The sequence below is a fragment of the Mus caroli genome, chromosome 11 (assembly GCF_900094665.2).
Source record: "Mus caroli chromosome 11, CAROLI_EIJ_v1.1, whole genome shotgun sequence".
Classification (NCBI taxonomy): domain Eukaryota; kingdom Metazoa; phylum Chordata; class Mammalia; order Rodentia; family Muridae; genus Mus; species Mus caroli.
In genome coordinates this window covers 82,269,431-82,279,730 of record NC_034580.1, presented here as the reverse complement: position 1 = coordinate 82,279,730, position 10,300 = coordinate 82,269,431, and the positions used below count along the sequence as shown (strand labels likewise).

Here is a 10,300-nt window from a genome sequence, read left to right as displayed (position 1 = left end):
AGTCTTTAGATGGTCCATCCTACGAAAACATATCCTTACAATGTTCCTCTATTTTTCAAAGAAACCAAGACTCCAAAACTCTCACTGCAGGGATGGGGTGGGGGGACCTTTGACAGGTCCGTGCAAATGTGTGTCGCTGAGAAATTAGGCTGAGATATCTACTGGGCAAGGGGAGAGTGAAAGGCTTTTTCAGAGTTGGGACATGAGGGAGAGATAGAGGCATGCAGACAAGGAGATAGAGAGAGAGGCAATGGAAGACAGAAATAGACAAGACAGGAAAGGAATGAGAGAGAGAGCTGGGGCAGCAGCTGCTGGAGGAGGGTGATGATGTAAGCTGTCTCTAGATCCCTGGGGGTAGGCCAATGGGAATGCCCAATTGCTAATACCACTAAAATCAGAAGGCCGCATGGGATACCCTGAGACAGGAGTTATGCTTGTGAACCACCTTGTGGGTGCTGGCAGTCAAACCTGGGTCCTCTGCAAGAACAAGTCCTCTTACCCACAGAGCCATCTCTGCATCTCCACTGGTATGATTTTAAACAGAAGTAAAAAGAAAAATTTCTGGTTATAAAACCACTCCTCCAAAACATTTTTTAAAAATCACTTTTTCTAGGTGGGTCAGTGCAGCAAATGTGTTCAGTGACTTTTTTTTTTCTTGTTTTGGCTTTTCGAGACAGGGTTTCTCTATGTAGTCTTGGCTGTCCTAGAACTCACTTTGTAGATCAGGCTGGCCTCGAACTCAGAAATTCACTTGCCTCTGTCTCCCAAGCGCTGGGATTAAAGGCGTGCGCCACCACGCCCAGCTCAGTGATTCTTTCTAACTCTTATCACACTGATGGTCACTGGTATTAAAAACGGTCCTGCTTAGAATCACTCACTGCCTAAAGGAATAACTCATACTGGATTCTTTTGGAATATAGGAATAGTTCTTGCTACGTCAGTACCCAGAAAATTAAATTCATATAGCCATATGTGGGAGAAGAAAAACCTTCCATGTTCTTTTTTGCTCATACATTGATGGCTGACCCTGTTTGTTAGAGTGTAGTGTGTGTCTGCCTTCTTAGAGGTAACTAGCTCAGGATAGTCTAGAACTTGGTCTGTGGCCCATACTAGCTTTGAACTTTGAGTTCTGCTTCATTCAGCCTACCTCTCAAATACAGTGATACAGGCACACACTACCCACTCTCCGATCAGTAAAATGTGTGGTTGGTTGGTTGTTTACTGATTTAAATGAGCCTACAAAGAAGAATGTATTATTTGAAATAAAAAGTTTCCTCTTCTTATTTCTCTTTCTAGCTTCTGGAAGAAAAGTGTTGTGGGAAATTGGATCACATCAATTTCCCTGTATTTGAGCCAAGTACTCCAGATCCCGCTCCTGCTAAAAATGAACCCTCTCCTGCCCCGCCAGACTCAGACGCTGAGAAACTGAAGGAGAAAGAACCTCAAACCCAAGGAGAGAGCACAAGCCTCAGCTTAGCTTTGAGCTTGGGCCAGTCAACAGATAGCCTAGGTACCTACCCCGCTGATCCACAGGCAGGAGGAGACAACCCAGAAGTCCACGGGCAAGGAGAAGGAAAGTCTGAGAAGAGACCAAACTTGGTTGACCGTCAGGCATCCACAGTTGAATATCTCCCAGGCATGCTACATTCAAATTGCCCCAAAGGTCTCCTACCCAAATTCTCCAGCTGGTCTTTGGTTAAACTGGGCCCAGCCAAGTCTTACAACTTTCATACAGGTTTGGACCAACAGGGCTTCGTTCCAGGAACAAACTATCTTATGCCTTGGGACATTGTCATCAGGACTAGAGCTGAAGATGAAGGAGACTTAGACACGAACTCCTGGCCTGCTCCAAATAAAGCTATTCCTGGGAAGAGAAGTGCAGTTGTGATGGGCAGAGGAAGGCGGAGGGATGACATAGCTCGAGCTTTTGTTGGCTTTGAGTATGAAGACTCTCGAGGTCGGAGGTTCATGTGCTCAGGGCCTGACAAAGTAATGAAAGTGATGGGAAGTGGACCCAAGGAGTCAGCTTTAAAAGCCCTCAACAGTGACATGCCCCTGTACATCCTGTCCTCGTCGCAGGGCAGAGGGCTGAAGCCACATTATGCTCAACTTATGAGGCTTTTTGTTGTGGTTCCTGATGCTCCTTTGCAGATAATACTGATGCCTCAGGTAGGAAATGCAACCCTTCCCTTAAATGGCAATAATAATAATAATGGTTTGTGGTTTGGTTTGTTTGGTTTTTTGTGGTCTTTATGGGACAAATCCTTTAAGCCCATGTTGACTTGGAAATGAATGTGCAGTTTGATATTTCTACCTCCCAAGTGCTGGGATTATGTTTGTGTATCCCCCCCCCCTTTTTTTTAAGAACCATTTATTTTATTTTATTTTTTTATGTGAGTACACTGTTGCTGTCTTCAGATGTACCAGAAGAGGGCATTACAGATGGTTGTGAGCCACCATATGGTTGCTGGGAATTGAACTCAGGACCTTTGGAAGAGCAGTCAGCAATGCTTGCTGAGCCATCTCTCCAGCCCCTGTATCCCTCTTCTTTATCAACTGAGCTGTATCCCAAGCCCATGATAATTATTTTAATTTTTGTTTGCTTGTTTAAGACAGTCTCATGTGGTCCAGGCTAGCCTTCAACTCTGACTCTCCTGTCTCTACCTCCTTGGTGCTAGAATGGCAGAGGTACACACCTACATCTAGTTTAGGCAGTGCTAGGGATTGAACCCAGGTTTCTTCATGTTTGCTTGATAAGCACTGTACCAACTAAACTCATCTCCCGTCCTTTGTTCTTATCACTTTTATTTTCTTACTTCGGGTTTTTTTGTTTGTTTGTTTTTGAGACTGCCCCTCTCTGCTGCCCTGGCTGTCCTGGAACCTGAAACACAGTCTAGGCTGACCCTCTCTGCTGCCCTGGCTGTCCTGGAACCTGAAACACAGTCTAGGCTGACCTAGAGCTCAGAGTTCTGCCAGTGCATGAGCTCTGTCATGGAATTAATTGCCTGCCAGCTCCATATCTGCTTCAACAGTTTATTTCCATTTATTTATCTATTTTCTTTTCAACCTAAGAAAAACACTTTGCAGTCCTGGTCCTTTATTTCTTTGTGTACATTAGGCCATGAATTCCTATGGAGTGGGCTCCAACAGCTCAGGTTCTTTTCCGTTAGTCCTCACAAAGTATGCTTCTCTGGGTGGTGCTGGCTAGCTCTTCAGCCGAACCCAGGCGCCCTTCTCTTTTGGCTTCCTTTTTCTTCTGGTCCTTCTCCTTCACCCGCTTCAGGAAGCTCTCCCTGCTCTTTGAGTGCTTGATGTGCTCAATCCGCACATTGATCCTCTTGGCCAGAATCTTGCCCTTAATTTACTTGTTTACAATGATGCCCACGGCATGCTGGGTGACATTGTAGAGTCTTCCGGTTTTGCCATGGTAGCACTTATGGGGCATTCCTTTTTGACCAGTGCCCATTCCCTTGATGTCCACAATATCACCCTTCTAGTAGATTCTCATGTATGTGGCCAAAGGAAGAACTCCATGTTTCCTAAAAGGCTTAGAGAACATATACCAGGTGCCCTATTTATCAATTGTTTTTACTTGCTGTTTGTGTGCTCACTAGTACGCTAAGCCAGTTCTCTGCCCACTAAGCTACATCCCCAGGTACCTAATTTCTTTTTAAGTCCAAGAGGTTTTTATTGATTTAACTGTTACAGCTGTTAGTAAGACTTAATTTAACCCTAGTTTACCTGATGATTTAGACATGCAGACAAAGACAAAAAACAAACAAGCTAGGCTTGGTGACATAGGCCTTAAATCCTAGCACTCCAGAGGCAGGTGGATCTCTGAGTTTGAGGGCAGCCTGGTCTACAGAGTGAGTTCCAAGACTGCCAGGGATATGGAGAGAAAGATCCTGTAGCCAAAAAAAAAAAAAAAAACAAACCAAAACCTGGTCAACAGGAAAAGAGAGCTGAGGGTACCAGACATCCAAAGAGGTGAAGTGAGGTCCCAGAAAATCAGTTTCCACATTCCTGTTCAATGTAGCTGCTTGACCTTCAGTGTTCTTAGAACCCATTGTCTGTTGAGAGATTTATCTGCCAGGTGTGTCTTATTGAGAAATCTAAAAGGTAATTTTGTAACCCCTGTTTTTCAGGTTCAACCAGGCCCACCACCATGTCCAGTATTTTACCCAGAAAAACAAGAAATCACTCTCCCACCTGATGGCCTTTGGGTCTTGAGATTTCCTTATGCCTATGTGACTGAGAGAGGACCTTGTTTCCCTCCTAAGGAGAACGTGCAGCTCATGAGCTACAAGGTGCTCCGAGGAGTCCTCAAAGCAGTTACACAGTGAGTCTTCCAGCCACTCTGCCGCAGACTGAAGCTGCTGTTTGTCCCTTTTTTGACGTGTTTGGTTTTTTTTAATGTGTATACTGTGTCTTCCCAAAATCCAATGTGTTTTGGTTACAAGTATTCAGTATTTGGACAATAATTGTTCTATTATTTCATTATATTGATATTTATTGTAAAATCAATAAAAGTTTGTTCTAGAAAAAAGGATACAAAATGTACACTTGGTATCTGTTTTGTCTTGCTTTTATTTCATTGTCATAAGGCACATTTTTATCATAATTTAGTGTTCTATCTTTCAGATAAGTAGAGTAATGGGGGCTGGAAACCTGGCTCTTACAAAAGCACTCCTTGCTCTTTCAGAGGATCCCTTTCCATCTCCAGGATACACAAGGATCATAGCTGCCTGTAACTCCAGTCATAAGGTTTCTCTGTATAACCCTGGCTATCCTGGGAACAGGCTGGCCTAGAGACCAGAGATCCACCTGCCTCAGGCTCCCCAAGTGCTGGGATTAAAGGCTTGCACCACCAAATCCCAGGAAGTTGATGTTTTTGAAATTATTTTCAAAGCAAGGTTAGTATATCCCAATGCCTATAAAACCTGTACTCTTTTGAGTTTAAGGCAAACCTATACTAACTACGTAACAAAACCTACCTCAAGTTAGAAGAGGGCTGAATGTTGTAGCACTTGCCTCTAATTCTAGAGTCAGAGATAGCAAGATTCAAGGCCACCCTAGATTAAGTAAGCTAGTTGGAAGCCAGCTGGAACCACGAGAGTAACAAAACAACAAAAGAGCCAGGTGATCCTCATTATCCATCACCTCAAGGACTCAACTGCAAAAAGCTGGTGTAGCTCTGGCTGTCCTGTAACTAGCTATGTGGAACATGCTGGCCTCAAACACAAGAGATCCACCTGCCTCTGCCTCCCAAGTGCTGGCATTAAAGATGTGCACCACCATGCCTGTTATATTTTTAATGGGGCAGGGGTATTTATGCATATGAATGTTTTACCTGCATGTATATATGTGCACCATGCACATGCCTGGTGACCAAGGAGATGAGAAAAGGGCATCAGATTTCATGGGACTGGAGTTATAGGTAACTGTGAGCCTTGCTTGTGCTTGTGAGCCTTGCTTGTGCTGGAAATCCAAAGGGGTCAACTGCACTGAAAGAGGAGCAAAGGCTTTTTTTTGTTCTTTTTTTTTTTTTTTTTTTTACTTATGTGAGTACACTGTCGTTGTCTTCAGACACACCAGAAGAGGGCATCAGATCATATTACAGATGGTTGTGAGCCACCATGTGGTTGCTGGGAATTGAACTCAGGATCTCTGGAAGAAGCTAGTGCTTTTTTAAGAGCCATCTTTTCAGCCCCTGTTAGTTTATTTGTTTACTTTTTTGGGACACTCTTATTAGCCTCTTGCTGTTCTGGAATTTGCTATGTAGAATAGGCTGGCCTGGAACTCCTTCCTCTGCTTCAAGAGTTCTGGGATTAAAGGAATGCACCACTTTTCCTAGGTCTTATTCATTTCTTATATGTATGAGTGTTTTGCCTGTTTATGTACCATATGCTTGGTGCCCACTGAGGTCAGAAGAAGGTGTTACATCCCCTGGAACTGGAGTTATGGACACAGTTGTGAACCCATCATGTGGGTATTGGGAACTGAACCCAGATCCTCTGTAAGAACAAGTGTACACATCCTTAATCCCAGTACTCAGGAGACAGAGGCAGCCTGGTGTATAGTGAGTTCCAGTACAGCCTGGGCTACACAGAGAAACGCTCTCAAAAAGCAAAAATATAAACAGCAACAAAGAGGTAGGAGGAAGATGGAAGAAGGAGGAAAGAAAAGGAAGAGAAGAAGAGAGAGAGAGGAAGGAAGGAAGGAAAAAAGAAAAGGAAGGAAAGAAAAAAGCCAGTTGTGGCACACACCAGTAGGATTTGCTGAAGGAGGCAGAGGCAGGAGGATCACGAAGCCTGGGCTGCTACACATTTAAAAAAAGAAAAGAAAAAAGTGCTTTTAACTGGTTGAGCCATCTTTCCAGCCTCAGCCTCTCTTAGTGTTACAGATGTGTGCTAACAAAGAAACTTTGAGCACTAGGCATTGAACTCAGATCTCAAGTATACCACTGAGTTACATCCCCACTCTTGTTTCTTAATATTTGAAAACAGTAACTAGCTTGAATTCAGACCTAGATTTTACAATCCTACTGCCTCAGCCTCGAGTTGCTGGGATTACACACCTGTACGCTCAGGCCTGACTTAAATGTTCTTTAATTAAATACCTGTTCTATGAAATAATTTGCTAAGTGTACAAATCTCACCAATCTATAGTAACTTTCCACAGCATATGACAATCACCAATTGTGATTATGCTATCAATTAGATAAGTGCAAAATAAGTTGAGACCCAATGTAGTGTAATTGATCCTATTTTCCTAGATACATTTAAAATAGTGTCCTGACAGGATTAGATATTTTAGTCTCAATGTTTGTGAAATAGAGTGTTTACCACCTTTCCAAAAGCTGCCACTTGACCCAGCAAGATGGCTTAGTGGGAAAAGGAGCTGCCATCTTAGGTCTTGCATGGAACCACCTTAGGTCTCCTTAGGTTGTCCTCTGCCTTTACACGTGCACACACATACACTACACATGAAATAAGTAAATGCATAAAAAATAAATAAACGAGATAGGGTCGGGTGCAGCAACCCTTGCCTGAAGTTCCAGCTAATTAGCTGGATGAAACCAAAAGACTGCTTTACCCCTAGGAGTTTGAACCCAGCCTGATCTATACACTGTGAGTTTGCGTGTTGTTGCAATTGTCCTGGGACCCAAACCCCTGGCCTTAAGGGAAGGCAGACGCAAGTGGATCTCTAGCCCTGTTGTCATAGTGAGTTCCAGGTCAGCCAAGGTACATAGTGAGACCCAATCTCTAAAAAGAAGTGGGGGAAGGGGGGAGGAAGGGAGGGAGAGAAGGGAGGGGAAGGGAGAGAGGAGAAAAGGGAAAGAAAAGAATCCCAGTACTTAGAAGGCAGAGGCAAACTGATCTCTGTGAGTCAAGAGGCCAGCACAGTCAACACAGTGTGATACCCTTGTCGCAATAAACAAAACAAACCCGAACCTTGAATGTGCTTGGAAAGTGCTTTACAACTGAGCCACAGCCTTTGTGGCTAATTACTTTGCATAAAATACGATCCACAGCTGGGCTTGCCTATCATCCCAATACTCTGGAGGCTGAGGTAGAAGAACCTGAAGTCCAAGACTCTATCCTCTGGTATAGTGAATTCAAGCCCAAGATTCTATCTCACAAAACCAAGACCCTGCCCAAGATCCAAAGAAAAATGGAAAAGTTAGTTGCCAGTCTTTATAGGGAAGGACTTAGTGGCCAGTTTCCTTATTCATGTTTATTTTGTACTGGGGCTTGAATCCCGTACGATCTGACCAACTAGGCTATTCTTTCCAACCCTAAGTTTCTTACCCGAACTGTACGTAACGGGTTCGAGGCATCGGTAACAATTCTTCGCTTTTCCCACAGAAGGGACTAGGACCTGGCCTGAAATCCTCCTTTGATGCACATTTCCCAGTTACGTCAGATTTTCCCCGAAGGCTATCCTGGCTTGAGAGCGTTTTCGGCTTAGGGACTGCCCAAACAAATCCAAACAAATAAAACCACTGGCAAGTTTCCAACCTCTTGCCTCGGGGTCTTCTTCGAAGCACCTGCGCGCCGGACCACAGCTGCGGGACGCCCAACGCTCCGCGCCGCAGCGCGCCTGCGTATCGGAGCCCCTTTGTTGCTCGGGCGCTGGGGTCGGGCTGCGCCTGCGTGCTGAGTCCGCACGAACAAGTGCGCTACGCCGAGGGCACCGGCTGAGGGCGAGCAGACCTCGAGCAGCTGCCGGCGCTGCGGCCGTTGCTACCATCACAGCACAGTCGGGGTCTCAGGCCCAGAAGGCGGTGACCGAGGATGTCGTCCACCGCGGCTTTTTGCCTTCTCTCTACTCTGGGGGGATATTTGGTCACCTCGTTCTTGTTGCTTAAATACCCAGCGTTGCTGCACCAGAGAAAGAAACAGCGATTCCTCAGTAGGCACATCTCTCACCGCGGAGGTGAGAGGGGTCCCCAGAACCCGGTGGCGGGGATGGGGGAGGCTTCCTAGCAGGAGGTAGAGGATGGGGATTGCTGTCTGGAGAGGCTGACGAAGAATGGGCTCCTGGAACTGGAGGGCTTCCTCAGATGAGTCGTCCGGAGGGGAGGGAAGGAAAAGGGTCTCGTGTCCCAGTCCTGGTGGGCGTCTCTGGGGAGCTAGGGTGACAGGGCTTCAGTGAGGAGGAGAAACGCAGGATGAGAGAAGTGGGGCGTTCCTCGGCCGATGGAAGGATGATCGGGTGGTCCCTTCTTGGCAGCCTGGCACAAAGCCGGTGCAAATCCAGGAGACACCCGCAGGGGGAAGTAGGAACAGACAGACTGCTTGGAATAGGCTGGTGGCTGAGTCCGTGGGGAAGAGCTTGGGCTCCAGCAGAGCTGAGGATCTGCGAGTACCTGGAGCGAGAGCTGAGGAGTCTTCGATGCCACGCTCCATGCGTTTGTAATTGAGCTCAGGAGAGAAATGTCTCCAAACCAGGGACGTTTTCCAAGGTCACAGAGTGTGGACTGAAGTGGCACAAGCAACTTGGAGAGTTCTGGTTCTAAGGATTCCAAAACCTAGCACCTGGGCTGTTTTATTTTGATTTTTGAACATTACCCCAGCAATGGTTGGTGGGCTTCTAAAAGACTAAAATATTTAGCTTATGATCAGTCAGTATTATTTTTTAAAGATGTTTCTCTTGCAAAAGTATATTGCTTTTATACAATATCAAGTATATAAGGGTTGAAGCGAGTCCGTTCCGCCTTCTAATTTCCTATAACAGGCCACATCTTTGCTTCTTCACTGCTGTTCAATAATGTGGCTCCAGGACATTTCAATCTTAAGGTATAAAATATAAAATTTTTCGGTCACTTTAAACTTTTCTTGAGGGTGAATTTAGCACCAGGTTAAAATTGCCTGAAATGTATCGTACAATGGTAAACTCTGTAGTTTAAAATTTGGTGAATATAGCACCAGGTTAAAATTGCCTGAAATGTATCGTACAATGGTAAACTCTTAGTTTAAAATTTGATGGAGTACTGTAATGATTTTTGGTTTTAGATTTTTCAAAGATGGGGTCTTGCTATGGCATGCTGGCTAGTCTGCATATCACTATGTAGACCAGGCTGGTTGTGCATTCTGCCCCCACCTTCCCAGTGCTGGGACAACTATCCTGGGACCATGACTTCTATTATGACAAATATGTCATAGAAATAAATACATTATCATTCTTTTGTACAGTTTTATCAGTTAAACAGTTTCCCACTTTTTGTTTGGTTTTCTTTCTCTGTGGCCCTGACTGTCCTAGGACTCAATCAGTAGATCTGGCTAGCCTAAAATTCAGAGACCTGCCTGCCTCTGCCTCCCAAGTGCTGGGAATAAAGGCTTGGACCACCATGCCCAGCTCCTGGTGATTAATATGTCTGTGTATAGGTGTGTGGCGTGTTCGCCTGTGAGTGTAGGCACGTACATGTTCCAGGGCATGTGTAGAGGTCGGAGGACAGTATCACATGTTGGTCCTTATATTTCACAGTTTTTGAAATGAAGCCTTTTGTTATTCGTGGCTGAATTCACCAGTAAGCTCGAGTGGGGGAGTTGGGGATTCTCCCGTCTGACCTCCCATCTGCCAGGAGGGGCGCTGGGATTACAAACCAGATTCTGGTTCTACTACTGCTAGCTCCTGCACAGGTTCTGCGGTTCTGAACCAAATGATTCACCCACTATGCTATCTATCCAGCCCAGCCCTTACCATTTTATTTTATTTTTTAAGATTTATTTATTGTTATATGTAAGTACACTGTAGATGTCTTCAGACACACCAGAAGAGGGCATCAGATCTCATT

General features: G+C 45.1%; 2 protein-coding genes across 2 annotated transcripts in view; both read left to right on the top strand.

Annotated features, from left to right (window-relative positions):
* Smg8 (SMG8 nonsense mediated mRNA decay factor) overlaps positions 1 to 4,560 on the top strand; it is a 9,492-nt gene extending 4,932 nt beyond the window's left edge. The window contains exons 3-4 of the mRNA XM_021176380.1: positions 1,297 to 2,169; positions 4,146 to 4,560. Coding sequence (XP_021032039.1) covers positions 1,297 to 2,169; positions 4,146 to 4,343 — 1,071 coding nt within the window. The 3' untranslated portion in view covers positions 4,344 to 4,560. The remainder of the gene's footprint in view (positions 1 to 1,296; positions 2,170 to 4,145) is intronic.
* Positions 4,561 to 8,137: 3,577 nt separating this feature from the next.
* Gdpd1 (glycerophosphodiester phosphodiesterase domain containing 1) overlaps positions 8,138 to 10,300 on the top strand; it is a 40,488-nt gene continuing 38,325 nt past the window's right edge. Inside the window, exon 1 of the mRNA XM_021176766.1 lies at positions 8,138 to 8,439. Coding sequence (XP_021032425.1) covers positions 8,298 to 8,439 — 142 coding nt within the window. The 5' untranslated portion in view covers positions 8,138 to 8,297. The remainder of the gene's footprint in view (positions 8,440 to 10,300) is intronic.